We start from the raw sequence: 20,239 nt of genomic DNA on the forward strand, positions 1-20,239 counted from the left end.
CCGGCAAGGCGACAATTTGTGCGACCATATGGACCAGATACAAAGAGAGAGAGAGGGATATTTGGGAAAATAGGAAAAGGAAACTTGAAAGGAAAACTTGATTATAAAGCGATGACTTCACACATTGCCGAACGGACTGGACTAGCCGAAGGACGTAGAACCTATAATTTTCATGCTGCGACACAAAAAAGAAGACAAAAAAGCACAGAGAGCAGCTAGAAACAGAAAAAGGATAGCCACAGGACACACAGCGACGCACCACAGCCGGTCGCTGCAAGGACATTGTGCAAACAGAGGCGTGTATTCTGCATGGGCGTTGTAATTTAATACTTTTCTAATATGTAGTTGTCCTTAACTGCCCGACCTCGCTCTATCTGTCTCTCTCTTTCTCCTTTCTCCCACTGACTCTGGGACGGTGGCTGTCTCTTTCTGCTTGCGTGTGACTTTTGAGAAGAATTTTAATAGAATTGGTAAACTGAGCTGTCCTGCCTGGCGCATTGCCTGCTGCGTGATTAGATGCCTGAAAGTAGGCAGCAGAGTTCTTTTTTGGAGAAAAACATCATGCTATTTGGCTCTCCTTTGGCCAGGATGGGGCTGATGAGGTCAGAGGGGTGGTGGTGGTGCGGACATTGAAGTGTGTCAGAGTGGTTGTGAGTAGGTTTTTATGAATGGTTAAACAAGTGCCGGCAGCCAAGGGCACAGCACTTAAGTCAACAAGCCACAAAAAGTTTCTATGCTTGAGTTAAGTGTGCTCTGAAGCAGAGTCAATAAAGGATGGAAAATATCTGAGATAATTTAGCATATGGACTTCGATGTTTGAAAAAAAAGAGACTTGTAAACATGCTGTAAAGTTCCATTACTTTTTATAGGTTGTAAAAGCAACAGCTGTTCAAACGTTTACGAATACAGCACAAAGCAAAAAGGGGAAAATACTAGATATCGAGTGTAGCAGAACATTGAACTATGAAAAATACTAATGAATATAGGAAAAAAAGGCATCCTGAATGAATTAAAATATAAAAATAGATACGGAGAAGGACTATTAATATAAAGATTGTTATACACTTGTATTCCTAATGACAAATTAATTACAAGCTAATTTCATAAGCTATAATACGTTTATACTTATGTTCGTTTTCCACATTCAGCTTTAGTCTAATCTATAAGCTTGCTTTTTGCCGTACTACCGAAACTACTAACTACTCCTAAAGTGCTTAATGCACAGGCAAAAGTCAATTTTTTCCACAACATTTCTAACTGCAAAAGTGAACTTTACGAACAAAACTGTGCTGAGGCAATAATTAATTTTAACAACATATTACGCAGATATAAAATACCAGCATCCCCAAGCCCCATACCGACAATACCAGTAATAGAAAAAAGTGCAGAAAGCTTGCTAGGGTTGTTGTAGTAGTGTTGGTAGTGGTAGTAGAGGTAGGGTGTCTGTTGCCTGTTCAAAGCTTTTAGCATACATATTAGAATAGAGTTTACACGTAAACGTACTTCATTATTAACCCGGCGAGTGTGTCGCATGCACAAACATGACAAACTTCCCAAGAGGAAAACTGAGAGACTGGGTGGAGAGGGGGTCGAGCGAGAGATGTGTGAGTGTACTCCTAGCCCCAAAGATACGGATAGAGCGAGCGAGATAGATAGAAAGGGGGGCGGCCATAGGAGAGAAAAAATAAATACATTAAAATGCCAGCGGGTAAAATGAAGATACAAACAAACGCATTAATACGTGACGCTGAAACATTATTAGAAAATGTGTCTCGACGTTGGTTACTTGCCACGCAGGGCACTCAACAAAAGGGGGGAGGGAGGGAGGTCAGAAGCATCGCAGCCTGTTGTACGTGCGTCTATGTTGCGTGAAAGTGAGAGAGAGAGAGAGAGTGAGGGAGGGAGAGGAGTGGCGAGAGTGTGAGCGAGCGAGCGAGATTGGGGCTGCTTGCCCGTGCAATATATTTTAGAATTTTTGCACTTGCAGCCGGCTGGCTTTGAGTTTGGGGAGTTTTTTGGGTTTTGGTGTTTCACAGTTTTTGGTTTTGCTATTCGGTTTTGTAGCTACCATTTGGCTGGCTTTTGCCGCTGTCATGTCTGCGCGTACTTTTAATATGAATTTAGTCCTTTAAGTCCTGCCTGTCTGCCTGCCTGCTGTCTGGCTGGCTGGTTGGTCGCCTGCTCGAGAGTTTCACTCGTTTTCTCCATTCTTCGGGCAGCTTTGTTGCACTTGGCGCGGTTTTGGCGCACGTTTGTTCAATATGTCAATATTACATGGCGTTGGCCAACCCTGAGTGGCATTACTTTCGCTCAGAGTCTTTCGTTCGCAAAGGATCCAGCTTGTAAGTGACTTAATCAAATAACTTTGCATTGCCAACCAAGCTCCTTCTCGAAACTCTTTCTTTCTGCCTCTCACTCTCTCTCTCTTTGCGTCTATCTCTTTCTCCCTCTGGTTCTCTGGTTGCACTTTGCCATTTTCATTACGGCGTGTTTTGTGCGCCATTAAACATCGACTTTATTTTTAGCTTTTCTACTTTGCTTTTCACTACTTTTACTCTGCTTGCTTTTTTCTTCCTTTTTTTTTTTTTTTTTTTTGGCAAATTGTCGCCCTATGCTGGCAAATGACACGTAGCAACCGACATGACATTTACTGGAATTCGGGATCGTAAGTGTTAGTCGAAGATGGGGGTTTTCTGGTATGGCAATGAAACCATTAGCAGCCACTATATAATAGAGATTGAAGCAGCACTCGTTTCTATTGCTGGCATAAAAACGTTTACGAGTACGACGAAAAAGAAATACTGGAGAAATTGAGTACGCTGCAGCTGTAAATGGTAACTGAACTCATTCCAATTAGTGGATCAAGATCCTAGAGACGAGAATGACGGACATATAATATGGAAAAAGAGAGAGACAAGATAGAGAGAGTAAGAAGAGAGATACGTGAAAGTGAGAGATAATGAGATAACAGACGAAACAGAGATGAAAGGAAACTGAAAGGAAAAGAGAGATAGAGGGAGAGCAAGAGAGCGAAAGGCAAAGAGAGAGATGAAAAGGGAAGAGAAATAGCTCGCATCAAAATGATATTCAGTGGGATAGAGCAAATGATTTTGAAGGAAAGAAGTGTGTGTCAAAAACAACCAGACTATCCTCAAGAAAAGCAATTAAGGCGCTTTCTCAATAGATTTAGCGACAGAAGTTTACGTTTTATGAAAATCGCATCAATTTATTTATTTAAAGTACTTAAAAATGTATGTAATATCATTTACCACAAATTACATAAACATTTACAAGTGTTAACCGCATTTGGGGGGCCACACGTAAATGCCAGGATCAGCGGGTTTTACAAAGTCCACTCAAAGGATTTTCGCGTGTACTCATCTAAAAAGTGTTGCACATTAATTTACTTTGTGCTGGGTGGAATTCACTTTACAGCACACTATGTGAATTACCTGCCACACTGCTGGCTGTAACAACAGCAACAACAGTAGCAACAACGGCAACAGCAACGACCATCTAAACTGTACAACGTGGAAAAATTCATCAAGCGCAAAATAACATTGCATACTTTATGGCGCATTATGAAAACACACGCCCCGAGCCGGGGTTGTGAGGGTGGTGATGTAGAACGGGAAAATTGCAAGGGCGAACGGGGTTTCGGTTAGTTGAAAGAAATGCGCAGAGAAATTTGCGCCACATTTGCACAAAAACGTTTTAGAAAATGTACGCAAAGTGACAAGCCACAGCCGGGTGCTACAACTACAAGCACACCCCATCCGCGCTACACACATACACATACACATAAACACTCTACAATACACAACCTATTAAAAGCATGCAAAATATGAGCTGGCAGTTAACGCGGCATTCAGTGTGACCCGACATTTATGCAGATAACGCCAGCAGTGATAATGATGACAATGGAGACGATAATGAAGATTATCGTGATAATAATAGGGTTAAAAATGACGCAGCTGATGACAGGCATACCTTCTATACAGAGGTCCTGAAAGAATCATAGACGAACACTTGAGAAAATTTCCCATTATGTTGCTATATGCGAACAAATATCTATCTTCTTTGGGTAGACTTGAAAACGAAACCAATTAAACATATTTTACCATGTATACAAAATTTCTAGATTTCCAATATATTGCTATAAATTTATTCCATTATATAATAAACATTCTTTTGAGTCGACACATTTTTGTCAAGTGTATTTCGCTGAGAGGACGCTCATGTAGCGCAACAATTTTGGCGCCTGTCTGACGAGGCTGACGTCAAACTGTGCCCCTACCACCTGCCCCTGCCTCTGCTTATCCACAGCCTCCTGCTGAATATTTCGCCATATGGTTGTATAATGATAATAAACTCAAAAAGATAAACTCGTACACAGCAGCAACCACAGAGACAGGCAGAGCAGAAGACAGAGAGAGAGTGAACGAAAGAGGAAAAGAGGGGAGCAGCAGCAACAGGCAGGCGTGACAGGGGCAACGGCTATGGGGTCGACACAGGGCCACAAGTGTCGTCACTTTGTCGGCTTTGGACGCGACGTCAGACGTTGTCATTTTGTCTTATCTGCACAACTGAACAGGACAGAACTCGGTAGTATGAGGTATAAAGGAGAAATCCCCTTCTTCCGAGCGATAGAGCCAGTTATTTTCTTTCAATTTGCAGTTGGCTGCAGCTGAATGGGCAAAGATGCAGGCGAAGCCGTGGTAAAGGAAATCAGGACATTGCAGGAGGTGTTACAGGGTACCTACTGTTAGGGTTAGCACCATGTGAATTGCCGTTGGATGAAATGTTACATTTTTGGGGTAACATTTTATTGGAGGTTAACAGAATTTTTTAAGATTTAATACAAGGGAATTTATTGCAAAAATACAAATATATATACTAGATATAGAGTCAATATATGGCTTGGTCTGTTACTTGAAATAATTCCTACATTCGCTATGTTTTGATTTCCCTTTCAAATTTTTTGTTGCACTCTGGAATATTTGAATATTTTCATAAAATTTTGATCGATAATATATATTCATAATATTTATGAACAAATTGGAGATTTATTAGTTTAAAATCTTTTTCCTTTAATCTCAATGACATTTATGATTGACATCTGTGATTCGCAATCAAAATAACTTGTTACATTTTACTGATCTGTGCTCCGATATCAAAGGTCAAATTGCTTGGCCTGTTAAGAGCTGTTGCCCACTAGCAGTAAATGAAATTAAAAATGTTGCGCACAATCTCATTACAATTTTCAAGCCGAATTATCCCTGCTCCCTGTTGGTGGTCACACACACCCGCAACCCCACTCGTGCATTGCCTTATTGCCCCTGCCTGCGCTTATTTGTTGACCAAATTCAATGCCCAAGCCAGGCTATTGCCTGGCGGCAAATGAGACGCAATGCTGGGCGTTGATGTCCTTGCTAGCTCCTGCGTTCCTGCTGCTCCATTGCATACCCCCAGGCGCTATATGTAATTGCATTTTTTAGTTTTAATGGAGCGAACAGAGTCCGGGTACGGAACGAAATGGAACGGCACAGCAAGCAGTACAGCTCACAGCGAATGTAATTAATTTGTAACGTCTGATGACCAGCTTAATGGAAAAATACAGTAGAGGAGAGTAGAAGGAGCAGGAGCGGAAACAGCAGCAGCAGTACAGGCAGCATAAGTTTTGAGCAAAATCTTTTGCCTGCTGCGTGCTGCTGGCAGCAGGACTAAATGACTGACTGACTGACTGACTGACTGACTGACGGACTAACTGACTGATTGACTGACGAAGCTGAGATTTGCTTTTAATAGTTTTATAATTGTATTTGATGTATATAATCCTTTTGAATCTAGTCCCTGAGGATGGTCGACTGAAAATTGTCATTTTGCTGTAAGTGCAGAGAGAAATAAGTTGACAGACTAAATTCTCTAAAGAGATATATATTGACTTTGAATGTAAGTCCAAGTTCTAAAAGTTGACATCGACAGAATTATAATACAAAATCTACGTATATTTAAATGAAATAACTTTAAAATATAAATAAAAAAGAATAATAATAAAATAATATTAATATTTATATAAATCCCAGTTATCTAAAATTTTCATAAATATACATACAGATATAATATAGCTGAATAAATATAATACTTGGTCATTGTGTCGCACGACCAATCCCGAGAGTGAACTGAACATCGGTTTCATTTTAAATACCAATTAATTTGGTATTTTCTATTCTAATGCACTGCCAGGACAACATTTCCTTCTACTTTGATAACAAAACTCGTCAGTAATCCAGTTGGGAAGCCAAACTGAACTCAACTAAAAAACAAAGGGAGCACATTAAAACTAAGGTCAACATCAAAGGGGCACCGAAAAGGACAGTGAATGGGATTGTCACACTGGCTGTGGCTGTGGCTGTAGCGGTGGCTGTGGCTGTGGCTATTCCTGACGAAGAGACATGCACAGAACCGGCTGCTGTGCGACCAGGTCGTTCGATTCCTTTCAGCTGTCTGCATTGCATTTGTGTAACACACACTAGCAGAACAGAGAGAGGGGACAAAGAGAGAGTGAGAACGAGAATGCGAATGAGAGAGTCAGAGAGCAGGAGAGAGCACATTCATGTGTCTAACAATTTGTAAAAACAACACTCGACTTGAACTTTAAGTAAACAAGTAGGGAAAACTACATAAATGAGTTTGCTAAAAACTCGCAAAACACACACGACACGATGGAGGAAGAAAAAAAAAATTACGAGCCTGAGAGTAGAAGAAAAAAGTCGAAAAAGTCGCCGCCGCCGTCGCCATAGTGTGAATGACACTGCAGAGGCGCAGGAAGAGGGGTCGCTCAGTAGAGGGCATCTTTGGCGCTGCTCGCATAGGAGCGTTTACTGTAGGTCCCATGTCCAGACACATTCACGTTCTCACACTCAAGTGCTGGACACGATGATGAGCGAAGGGCTGCACACTGGATTCGACTTTTATACGGTGACACTTGTACACCCAGACCCATACCCATACCCAGACTCAGACTAACTCTCCCCAAGCAGCACCCCCTACCTCTCTATCAGCTGCTTGGTCGACCAACAGTCATGGTGAAGCCACGCTCGTGATATCAAAAAACTTTGCCGACAAACCATATAGCAAGTACATAGAAAAAAGAGAGCAATGATGAGGTGTGAAAAATGGCATGAGTATGTGCACCCAATGAGTGTATGTTCTCTCTCTCTCTCTCTCTCTCTGTGCGTGTGTATTGAAGTGACAAATCAAGTGCTGATGAGAATTGACACAGCAGAAACTGGTTCTTCAAGCTCTGCAAGTTCCAATTACTTGCGAGCATTTTCACGCCATAATTTGATTGATGTGCTGAATAATTACAGATACCTGCCTATAAAATTGTATAATTTTCTATCACTTTTTCAGACAGCCTCAGTGGCACATCTTATCATCAAAGATCTAACGCGGCCTCTAGCGGACCTATTAAAGCATCAGCGAATTACCATTAACAACCAGCGAAAAGCAGCGAAGCACTTATAGCTCATTTTATACAATCTTTAAAACTTTAATATATATACTTATATTAAGATTAATTCTTTAATAAACAAATAAATTTTTACTTTGTAACTAACTTTGTTCTTCCATTTATTTATATTTTAAATTTTTTTATGAAATAATAAAAAAAATGTTTTTTTTTTTTTTTTCGAAAATTTAATTTTTATTTTTTTATTATTTATTTAGTTTTTATATTATTATGATTTTTTTTTTTTTATTAATTTTTTTTAATAGTTGTTTTAAAATTCATATTTTTGACATATGTATATATTTATTTTATTTCCAACTTTAAATTTTGTATATATAATTTTTTATTATTTTATTTATTTCTTTATTTTTTAATTATGTTTCATTATTAAGTTTTTTTTTTTTATTAATTTATTTTTTTAATGCTTGTTTTAAAATACATGTTTTTGTATATATTTTATTTATTTTTTATTATTTTTTTACTATTTAATTTTGTTTTATTACTTTATGTATTTTAATATTATTTTTTAGTTTCCTTTTGAGACTTCACTCCACTTTTATCTTTCAGTGTATTACAGAAAAGATTGTTGCCTCATTATGAACTGATCTAATGTGACTTTTGTCCACACTGCAAGACGCAACCGAGTGGAAAATGTGCGACGACGTTGACAACTCTAAGGGGCGTCAAGTTTGATCAGTTTGAGCGGCAGCTAAGGGAGGGAGGGCTGGCTGGCTGGCTGGCTGGCTCCTCTAATGGGTTAACATTTACACTCGGCAAATGGCTTACTGCGGAGTTCATTGAATGCAAATGCTGCACGTGTTTGGTGGAAATGCTTCGGAAATAATGTCGACATCTATTAGGAACGGGCCGCGTTAATGGGCCAATCAGTGCATGGAAGTTGCGAACAGGAATGCTAATGTGAAGCAATCAAGGAAAGAATAAAGACGAGGAGTATACAATGTCTTGAGATAAAATCAAGCTGAATGAAGTGATAAATATATGAATGGGTTCAGAATGTAGTGCGGAGAAAAAGAGCTACGACCATTTGATAGCGCGAAAAATTGAAATGGAATAAGATTAAAGAAGAAATAATTTAAGTTTAGGTTTAACATAATTTGTTAAATACTCCACTATGTTCTGTTATATTAAATATATATATGTATATTATAATTTTCTATCATATCACTTCAGTTTATTGGATATTCGACTCTTCGACTCTTTGTGTAAACAATACTTCAACAACATACAATGCCCACGCACACACACACACGCACACATCTAGAGTACATAATGAGAAATGACTGACGTAATCGGCTTTATATGTCTATACACAAACGTAAGCATTTCTCCAACCAAAACCGTATTCTATTCTTCTACATGATGAGGTCATGACAATATCTATGAGAGTATGTCAACAGTTTAACACTCGGGTAAACATTTGACTGGCGGCGCTGACCAAATGAATAATACTCCTATCTCTCCTCTCTCTTTGTTGTAGCTGAACGATTAGTTTAATTTCAATACACACATATGCTTAATAGATATTCATAAATTTTTATATTATTAATTAAATTAATTAAATTCACATTAGCGGCACGCACGCTTGTACGGTCTTCAGACCGGGTCCTCGTTGGGTCACTTGAATCGAAGCGAATCGAATCAACTTTGGGAAGTCATTAGAGTGCGGCCATAACAAACGGGAGGGGGCATAGCCATAGAGCGTGTGGCTAGGGAGTTGAAGTTATAGAGCGCCAATGGAGCGAAGAAGCGTTGTTATTAACTGCCAAATGATTTCTTTCATTCGTTCAATGAACTTGCCTCAATAAATGGCAACAGGCAAATCAAAGCGATATTAATAATCGCCAATCAAAATGCTAATCGTATTAATGGCCCATTTCGGATTGACGGATATGGAATGAGTGGAATGGAACACCAAGACAAAATCTGCCTCTTTCTCTTTCTTTGACTCTAAAAGAAAATCGTGGCTATGGAAAAACCAGAAACTCGTAACTAAAAAAACCAGAAAAGCAAAAAACAAAAACAAAACTCTACTTAGCTGACATCATTTAAAAGAACTCAGCGACTAGAAAGCTCAACCAGTCTCTGAGACATACGAGTATTTGAATGTATTTATGGAGATCATGTCTGGGCCATGCCTGTTTGGCATTGCAAATCTCAGCGGAGTTGCAGAACCAGGAAGCGCACTAAAATGAGGCAACAAACAAACAAAAATTATAAAGCCAAATTGTGGCAGTTGCAATTCCAGTTGCAAAGAGTGGCAAAGTTTTGCGAGTCGAACGTGCCAGAACTTTATAAAGGAGGTGAAAGTTTCACTCGGAGTTTGATAGAGAATGGAATTGAGAAAAACGGAATAGTAGATACTAAACAATATTATTTCGCTGGCTAAAAACTATTTGCAGCAATTTTTTCACATAACCTTTGACTCCCTTTTTATGAATATATACAGAAAGAACAATATAATGTTTACTCTGTCATTTTATATTTCACTCTAAATATAAATGAATTGTTTTAAGAACTTTTTCATTAGACTCCAACTTTTTACCAAAGCCAAATCAAAGTGGTAAGCTAGAGCTGCAAAATTTATTGCTATCGATTGTAATTACTCAAGTAGTTTAATACTACTTTTTTTTCAACTTGGAAGTCATTTTTCTAGTTTTTCATCACTCTTTGCTAATGCAAATCGTTTCCAATAAAAAAGTGAGGAAAACAGAGGAAGGAAAGCATAACAGGAATTCCTATACAACAACAAAAACTGTGCTAGAGCACGGCTTGTTGCTGTTCGCTTACTGTTAAATGATTGTGTGTAACGGTATTCTTTTAATGATGGCTAACAACTCGGCAATGACAACAGCAACAACAACGACACAGAGAATACAGCATACATACACATATAGAGCCCAAAGAATTTCTGTAGGCATTTTCCCCATGGCCTGTAGAAAATAATTGGTCAACAGCAACAAGCACCGATAGAGAGTGGGGAACAAACTTTTGCCGCCGGACATGACAGCAACAAGAACAGCAACAAATGTAATACAAAATAACAGCAACAACAACCGCAACGGCACAGCAACATGTAGAAGAACAATAGCAACAAGTTGGTAAGACAGGAAGCCATAGGAAACATTGTCAGCTACACCCAACGTGACATCATCAAAATAATACAAATAAAAAACTGCCACAAATAAGCATGGCTAAGCAATACCCTGCAAAAAATAATAGCTACTTAAAATAAGTAATGTAAAAATAAAATCTTTTACATTCAAATATGCACTATTTACTTAGAAAAAAATACAGTTTATATCATACTCGGGTTATGCATAGATTATCCCCTATATAAAAGTCTTTACAGGGTATCAACAACTGCTAGACACAATTATGTGCTGGTAATCCAACGACCAGGCTGCGCGTTTGGCTTTCAAGATTGCAATTAAAGGGCGTATGAGAGACGACAGAGATAGACAGAGAGAGGGCTAGTGGCGAACGAAAGGGAAGCAAACTTAAGTAAGCAGCCAACTGACCGACAGATGCCAATGACCCAGGGGCGTAACTGATGATGACCATTACCAACAACATTAACATTAACATTTAACATTAAACATTACGATGATGATGAGGCGCAATAAAAGTGTTTAAAGTAATGGTAAAAAGCCAAACGCGAAAATAAACAACAATTAAAAACTGAACGCAAATGCGTAACGAAACAACAACAGAGCGAGACGGTGCGACATCGGGCAATGAGCATGCTGAATAAAAATAAAGGAAAGAAGGCAGACAACAATAACTAAAACGTAAAACAACAACAGACTCCAGCTTTACATGAGCGTAGCTTTACACACACGCACACACACAGAGACACTGCACAAGACAATGACCCAGAGCAAGAGAGCGGCAACATCGAAGAAGAGTCATTAACATGAGCTTGAACTAGTTGCCCAGGCAACATGTTGACAGAGCGAGCGGAAGAGAGCGCATGATCAACTGCTACCTGCTGCTTGCTTGGGTTGCGGGGATTGCCTAGGCCAAGGTCAGCTTTGCAACATGTTGACAGCATGCACTTATGCGTATAGCGTGCGATGTTGCAATTGCTCATGTTGCCAGCCGCAAATGTTGCGTGTCATCATCGTTCGCTTTGTGTGAGAAACAAGCTGCAAGCAACAAACTGCATTTGCTGCTCTGCGGGTCAAATGTTGAGCACGCAACATGCATACAGACATGTTTACGTGACCAGGGAGACATGTTGCCTGGAAAACCACTTCAAATTAAAGGTCAGCCTGAGGTAGGCAGCCAATCAACGGCTCGCTGCTCGTAACTTTATAATCATTTTCAACACATTCTGCTCCAACTCTTTTATACTGTTTTTCTTGAATTACCCCTGCTGCTTCTCCTCCTCCACCACCGCTCTCACGACAACATCTCAGCTCTAATAATCATGACTTGTTAATCTTTACGCTTCTGCCTTCACACTCGCTACCATCTGGCCAAAGCACATTTTCTCAACCTCTTTTTTCCCCAACGCTTGCTGCCCCCCGCCATCGCTTCCTCTTCCCTTTTCCTCTTTCCCTCTTTTATCTGCTGCTTGTCACGTCTGGCCAGCAGCCTGCACCAAGAAAAAGGTAAGTATAGGAAGCAACAAGCTGGGCATTTAACGGTGTATATGTTCTGTTTATGCTGCTTCCACGTCTTCTTGCTGTTGGAAGCATATTTTTCACGCATTATTATTATCATTATCGTTATTATTTTTATTATCATAGCTCAGGCAACATCACCATCATCATCATCATCATCATCATCAGCAGCAGCAACATGATATAAGTGGAACAAGTAAGAAGGCTCTAGTCGAGACTGCTCGACTAGGAGATACCCTGAACCCTCTAAGCTGATATTCTAATAATTCTGCATTTTTATGCACACATACATACACATGCATTCACACGCACGCATAAGCCTACGCTCTGCTAACTGCGCAGTAAGCAGCGACTGCGCTTGGGCTGCGCTGCTTTGTGGGCAATATTATGAGAAATTATTTGTTGAATAATTTCTTTTGTAGACATAAGATCTTAATGAAACTTTAAGAGTGTAATTATATGATGAATATGTGTGTACATTCCAAAGCACAAGTCTCTAGTACTTGAAATGCGTTTTTTACAAATTGGGGGAAAAGGGGGCGTGGTATCCAAAATCTGTAAATTACAAAATCTTTGTATTGATTAACTTTATATACAACGCAAATTTGAAGACTCCAGGTCTAAACATGTTCAAATTAGGCTGAAAAAACAATGCCGATTTTTCGATTATTCTCGATAAAAAAGTTATCGGATGAATTATCGAAAAAAAAAGCAAACTCGTACTGCGTATGGTACACACGAGTATGCATACCAAATTTCAGCTCTCTAGCTCTTATAACTTCTGAGATCGACGCACTCATACGGACGGACGGACGGACGGACGGACGGACAGACGGACAGGGCTATATCAACTCAGCTCGTCGCGCTGATCAAGAATATATATACTTTATGGGGTCTGCCACGCCTCCTTCTGCCCGTTACATACTTTTTCACAAAACCATTATACCCTGATTTCCCATTTTCAATGGGTTCAGGGTATAAAAAGCCATTGGAACGTTTATTTTTCAGTTTTTCCCACCTCTTACTTGAGCAGTTCCATTTTTGTGGGAAAACCCTTTTCCACTCCATTTCAATGCCAGGCAGCGCCATTTTTAAAGTTTTCTTAAGCATTTCTTGTGGTTATCCTTGGCCACAGCAAAACACTTTCATTCGTCGCATTACTTTTTGTTAGGTTTTTTCCCTTTTCTTTTTCTTTTTCGGGAAAATCACCAAAGTAAACACCAACCTTGAACAGACGTTGCCTTATCGTGGGTGTTGCCAGAAATGCGTTACTTGCAGACGATTTGCACCTTACCCCTTCGCCTCCGCTGATTTGCCGCTTACATTTTGCTGTTTAGTGACTTGGAAAAGCGCATGAAAGTTCGTTTTTCTTTTATTATACCCTGAACCCATTGAAAATGGGAAATCAGGGTATAATGGTTTTGTGAAAAAGTATGTAACGGGCAGAAGGAGGCGTGGCAGACCCCATAAAGTATATATATTCTTGATCAGCGCGACGAGCTGAGTTGATATAGCCCTGTCCGTCTGTCCGTCCGTCCGTCCGTCCGTCCGTCCGTCCGTCCGTATGAGTGCGTCGATCTCAGAAGTTATAAGAGCTAGAGAGCTGAAATTTGGCATGCATACTCGTGTATACCATAGGCAGTACAAGTTTGCTTTATTTTGTCGATAACTCGTCCGATAACTTTTTTATCGAGAATAATCGAAAAATCGACTTGGTTTTTTCAGCCTAGTTTGAACACTTTTAGACCTGGAGACTTCAAACTTGCGTTATATATAAAGTTAATAGATACAAAGATTTTGCAATTTACAGATTTTGGATACCACGCCCCCTTCGCCCCCAATTTGTAAAACGCATTTCAAGTACTAGAGACTTGTGCTTTGGAATGTACACACATTTTAGCCATATGATTACGCTCTGAAAGTTTCATTAAGATCGTATGTCTACCAAAGAAATTATTCAACAAATAAATTCTCATAATATTGCCCACACTGCAGTGCAGCCCAAGCGCAGCCGCTGCTAGCTGCGCAGTTTGCAGAGCGCGTGCTTATACGTGCATGTGTATGTATGTGTGCATAAAAGAAGTCCAGAATGATTAGAATATCAGTTTGGAGGGTTCAGGGTATCTCCTAGTCGAGCAGTCTCGACTGGAGCCTTCTTACTTGTTTTTATTTTGCTTGGCTATTTTCAAGCTATTTTTTGGAACTTAACCAAGGTTAAGTAAGCCGGAACAAGCTGTTTACGCTGTGAAAGACTACTACGAGCTTAAGGCATTCTATGCCAATTGAAAATGAAAGATAAATTTGTAGATTTGGAATTCAGCTTGAAATGAAAATTAATCGAGTATTTTTACAAGACTTGAATAAAAATGTTGTATGTTGTTGTATTCTATGTCTCCATTTTCTCATATCTCACATTTTTTATTCGTTTGTCAATTAACATTACCTGGAAAAGGAGCTTGAAACTTTTCTTACAATTTCTGACTCCATTGTTGACCTTTCTGGTTTTCTAAAGCATTTTCGACTTTTTTTCTCCAGCGCCTGCCATTCGATGTTATTGTCAAGGTCTTTGGTCTGGACTTGTCTCTGGGTTTCATTTGGGTTTATTCACTTTTATGGCATCTATGGACGCGACAGCTGAGCACCAATCGAAACGCAAGACTGTGCAGCGAAAAGCAAAACAAAAGTAAGGAAAAGCACAACAGAGAGCAACATGAACTGCGTTAGTTTGAAAATGAAATTGAAAACGTTACGCATGCGTTTTCAATGACTCCAGCGGGGGCAGGAGGAGCACAGGAGGGGGACCCTCTTCGCTGCTATTGAATGACACAAAGCATTAGGAGAAATAGTTGATGCCGCGCATAGACAAACGCACTGAAGTAAATGGAAAATTGCATTCACAAAAGTGCAGCAGCTGGAAACGTGAGGTGAAGCAGAGCCAGATGCCGCCTCCATCTTCTTCTTGGACTTGGATAACCCAATGCCCCTTACGGCTCCTGCTTCACTGAGGAAATGTGATATGTGCGCTCGCTGTCTGCTTTGTCATCTCATTCGTTTTTGTTTTTCTCTCGCGAAAGTCAATAAAAGTGGGAAAGTCTACAGCGGCCTCGGTCAGAAGTTGTCCAGCTATAAGCGTGTCCAAACGCCAGGATTACCAAATAGCAGCAGGAGCAGGAGACAGGACGCCAAAGAGAGACAGGAGGAGAGGACTTTTGTCATGTCCGCTCGCATATCGGTTGCCATCTTGTGGCTCATTGTGGCCAGGCTAGAAGGTAACACAGCGGCTGGCAACAGTGGCGAGAGGTAAGGACACCAAACCAAAAGCCAAAAAAAAAAAAAAAAAAAAAAAAAAAAACAGAAATGAAGAAGAGCAACGGTTGTAACTAACTGCGCCATACTCTCTCTATCTATATAATTGATTCATTGATACCATGATTCACAAATTCCACTTAATCATTAGTTATACTCTAACTCAAAAATAGACACGAATCTGTGTTGCAAGTTTATAGCCTTCCAGCTCTACTTGCACTTTGACCGAACCAATATACCCCTTTCAATCACAGACAAAAACAGCGCATTCAAAGTAAATGTTTAATCTGTTTGCCCAGGGTACACATACGTCTGCACATGCCGGAAGTTGTGCGCCAGCACACGCACTTCCACAAGGTCTACAAGCACTTCCCCCTACCAGTGGTGCCACCACAACAACTGATGCCCGTTGCCGCGCCGCCCATGGGCAAGCCGCATGTCTCGCTGCTGGGCTACACGACAACGGCGAGCGGCAGCGGCGGCATGGCGTCCAGCGTAAAGCAACTGATGGCCACGGCCGACACGCCCATGGCCATGTCGATGGCCACACTGAAGCCGAAGTATGGGCCCGCTCTGTTTGACAACTACAATCAGCAGCAGGGGGCAGAGTTGAAGGCGACATTGCCATCAACAACGCCAGCTACAGTGAAGCTTGGCAGCAGTGTCAGCAGCAGCAGCAGCAGCAGCAGCAGCAGCAGCAGCATCAGCAGCGGCAGCAGCAGCAGCAGCGGCAGCTCAATGCTACAGCAGCAGCAATTGCTGCAACAGTTGCTGACATCCATCAAAGCTGCACAGCAGCAGCGTTTGCAACAGCAGATGGAAATGGAAGCGGAACCGGAGACTGAAACGGAACTGGAACCGGAACTCGAGAACAATGAGCTGCTCAATGGCAACTTGATGGCTGCCCTGCAGCGCGAATATCTAGCCAAGTTCGCGGGCCGACAGCAAAAACGCAAGAAGGTCAATCACTTGAGCAAGCCGCAGAACAGACCCAGACAGAAGCCGCAGCAGTTGCTGTCGAACAGCGGGGAGCAGTTCGACGATTACCAGGACGAGATGGACACGCGCTACGCGGAGCCAGATGAGCCCAACGAACAGTATCTGGATGCAGCCAAATCCTGGGCAGAGCTGGGCGAAAACGAGGACGACAGCGCCGCAGCATTCAGTGGACAACATAATGCGCTTAGTTCGGTGCCCAGTGTCGATGATTTTCTGAACGAAGTCGGCGGCAAGTCCTATGCACCCTACTATGGCAGCATGTACAATCAATATGGCAGCACTGCATACACGGACAGCAGATACAACGAATATGGCAACACTGACAGCATGTACAATGACTATGACAACATCGATCCCACAGGCGGATCTGTTTGGCAGGCCACGCCCGCAGCTGCATACAACAGCTATCCGCGACCCACTAAGGCCACGCCCATACGACCACGACCACGTCAGCGAGCTCGGCCAAGCGCTCCGGCAACGAGCTCGACCAGACCAGGACAAAATGGCGGCAAAATGAGATACGTCAAGCTGACGACACGTAAGAAACGCAAGAATCGCATCAGAGCGAAAAGATATCGCATTTAGAGATAGGCTGCGTAGTTACTTATTAACGGTTAGCATACTTTTCTGAGTCACTCTGCAGTTGGATCGGGCATCTAAACTCAAACTTAGTATTACACACATATAAATATTGTTATGTTTTGATGTTTTGTAGTAAAAATTTTAGTAGAAACGCAGCAAATGTTTTCCTTTCTCTTTAGTTTTTAAAGTGGAGCATTCGTTGTTCAACACTGGAAAAGGCTGCATTTGTTAACCATAATTTGTATAGAGTTTCCATCTTTGTTCGAGCTGTCCAATTAGACGTAAGCGTGATAAAAAAAAATGGTAACATTCCTTTTAAGGAAAGTAATGAGAAAATTGAACAGCAAAATCCCATTTCTCTATGACAGAGTTGCCATTTACTTTAAGGAACTTAATTGAATAATCTATAAAGTAACCGGAAAACTCATCTCTCAGCCAGAGGCCCATATCTAGTATCAGGAAATATTTTATAAAATTAATGAAAAAGCCATTTTCCATTGACAACAAATTTCAATTTTAACTTCCTTCTTAGCCACTTGGTAATAGTTCACTACAGTATGCCAAATAATCTCGTAAAATCTATGAGATCAACTCAGTTAAGCACATTTCTTACCCAAACATTTAGAGCGATTTCACGCTTGGATTCCTAAACAACTTCAAATTCCACTCACAAGCACTTACCTGTAAAGAGATAAAAGATATAAGAGAAAAGTTAGTCAAATGAAATTTTGGTAATATTTCAGGCAGCAGCACTTAAATAATCATAGTAATTACTAAATACAATTCCATGATGCCTTTTTCATCTAGTATCCGGTGTCTCTAGCCCATACGAAATTGCTCATCCAAAACAAATAGCATATTCTATTAGCACACAAAGGGCCAGAGGACTTCTCCCCCCATAGGAGACAGACCCAAGAAAATAGCTGAGGAAATAAAGTATACGATTAAATGTGCATAGCGAGAGACGAAGCAGGGGAAAGCAAGAAGAGCAAATAATAAGTACAAATGCTAATAAAATTCAATTAAAGGCCACAAAATTACAATAAAAGTGGCTGGGAAACTAACTCAGCAAAGGGTCGGGTCTAGCTGGTCAGAAGAGAGCCTTGGTCGCCATGGCATTGTGACCTCGGCGAGGGTGGGTTGCGGGTGTCACATGAAAAGTCAAAATTAACGACTCATTTGGGCAAATTGAAGCCATAAACTACAAAGCAGAAGAAGCCAGAGCGAGCCAGCGAGCCAGCGAGCGAGACCCTCCCACAGAATCTGGAGCTGGCACTAGAAGGAAGCCCAAATGCCAACCCCCAATCCCAGCCCCCAAAGCACTGACGTCACTAAGCACAGCAGCCAAAATATAAATTACGCAAAAATTCCAAGTGAGTGACGAGCATGTAGCACAGGCGAGGGAGGAGGCTAGACCAGGCCGGGCCACGCCAGGCCAGGGGCTATCAGGCTAGTCGAGCTGTAGCTCTCTATGGGGTGTTTCCGTTTGCCTTGTAGCTGCCGCTCGCTTTGTTTATGTGCTCGGTCTCATCCTTTATTTTGGTTTTTGGCAATAATTTTTATTTCATTTTGCTTTCGCTCATAAAAATGTGTCACACAAAACGCCCACCCATGCGCCCAGCCTCCTCCTAGCTGCTAGCTCTCCGCCTCCTTTCAAGCTGCATACTTTCAGGCAAAATTAAAAGCGTGCAAGACTTTCATTTGTATGGCTGTTTGCGTGTGTGAGTGTGAGAGCGAGATGGACAGCAAAACTTGTTCCTCTGACGGCTGTATGCTACGGCGTGGGCGTGGCATCTGGCATATGGCAAGGCGACACATAAAGTGTTGATGTGTCAGCCATATGACATTTATTGTTTCAGAGGAGTGAGCGCTGACGGAAATTTTCCCATGTTCCGTCCAAACGTTTACTATCGCCGCCAGATGGCGTCAGTGTGCCGCAACAAGTAGAAGCCTCGCGTGCGGCGAGTGTGAGCCGCAAAGAGCTCCGGATGCGTACGATGCTGGGCTGACCCGTTTGTTTGGCGGCCATGTTTTCTGTGGTCTACCTTTCCAATCAATTTGATAAAATAAAATACACATATGTATATATGTATATATATAATTATACATTTCTCTTGCTCTATTTATCTGGTTGCAATCTAAATGGCTATTGCGAATGAAGTTCGACGAGCCATTTCAATTGAATTCGTGCTTGTTCGATAGCTATAGCTGGTTATTAAAAAATTCATATTTATACATATATTTTGTTTTAATTAAAATTTTAGAATTTGCAACTGAACGTATTTAAATGCATATGCAAGCCAGCTAAGCTTGACCTATTTTATTCCGATTCTTTTTTTTTTTATCGTCAATTCAAATTTTGCTCGAAAATATATTCAGTTTGGTTGTTTAGTTGTTTCCAAGTTGGCAGCACTTTGAATATATTTCTATATGTATGTATACCCATATATATATGTATATATATATATAGTTTTTTTTTTCCATTAAAATTTGCCTTTTGTTTAATGAGCGTATCATAAAACGCGCATTTTAACGGAGGGGGCAATGGAGCGATCCACAATTTCGTGTATATTTTTTTATAGCCCCAACAAACAACTTTATAAGCATCATAAAAGAAGTAACAGAGTAACATATATCCATATGTATTTAGATCAAAATTATTGTATATAGCATCTCTTGCATTTAATTTCATGTTTTCGCAATATCAAATTAATTTGCCAGCTGGGCGCTGCCTCCCGTTTGAGCAGACAACATTAAATGAGATGAATAAATAAATATAACATTATCACTGCAATTTCGCCTCTAAGCATATCATTTGTCATCCAACGGGGGGACAGGCGTCAGGGCCACAATTCCAGTCCGTAGCCTAGTTTCGTGTTAGTCAATCCTAGCGGACTGTGGCTGGCATAAAAATGCAATGGCAAACATTTCATTAATTTAATTAATTTGTGGCAATTAAATGGGGCTCGCAGAAAGAAAGAGAGCGAGAGATATATGTAGAGTGAGTAGAGTGGGTGTTGTTGCTGTTTTTGCCCCATGGGGCAAATAGAAAAGACGCACAGTCATCATCAAGTCTACGCGCGGGTCATTAGTTATACGCATGTATCTAGGGGCTTCCCCTTCTCACTTTCACATTCTCATTCTCTCTGCTTTGTCTGTTTTATTTTCGACCTGCCCATCATCTGGGGTACCA

At 40.8% G+C, this 20,239-nt stretch overlaps 2 protein-coding genes across 5 annotated transcripts in view; one reads left to right on the top strand and one right to left on the bottom strand.

Moving 5' to 3' along the window:
• LOC6574434 (maternal protein pumilio) overlaps nt 1-20,239 on the bottom strand; it is a 204,811-nt gene that overhangs the window by 109,454 nt on the left and 75,118 nt on the right. The window lies entirely within an intron of this gene.
• On the top strand, nt 14,475-17,649 carry LOC6574433. Its single transcript, XM_032733599.2, has 3 exons — nt 14,475-15,459; nt 15,765-16,110; nt 16,219-17,649. The coding sequence occupies exons 1-3, from the start codon at nt 15,137-15,139 to the stop codon at nt 17,047-17,049; spliced, it is 1,500 nt and encodes a 499-aa protein (XP_032589490.2). The 5' UTR covers nt 14,475-15,136; the 3' UTR covers nt 17,050-17,649.

The sequence above is a fragment of the Drosophila mojavensis genome, unplaced genomic scaffold (genome assembly GCF_018153725.1).
Source record: "Drosophila mojavensis isolate 15081-1352.22 unplaced genomic scaffold, ASM1815372v1 contig_277, whole genome shotgun sequence".
Classification (NCBI taxonomy): Eukaryota; Metazoa; Arthropoda; class Insecta; order Diptera; family Drosophilidae; genus Drosophila; species Drosophila mojavensis.

Excerpts from the sequence above, each read along its gene's own strand:
- LOC6574433 (XM_032733599.2), top strand. The coding sequence starts at position 15,137 with ATGCCCCTTACGGCTCCTGCTTCACTGAGGAAATGTGATATGTGCGCT. Across the intron at positions 15,460-15,764 it reads GCTGGCAACAGTGGCGAGAG|GGTACACATACGTCTGCACA; the intron begins GTAAGGACACCA and ends CTGTTTGCCCAG. Across the intron at positions 16,111-16,218 it reads CATCAACAACGCCAGCTACA|CAATTGCTGCAACAGTTGCT; the intron begins GTGAAGCTTGGC and ends CTACAGCAGCAG.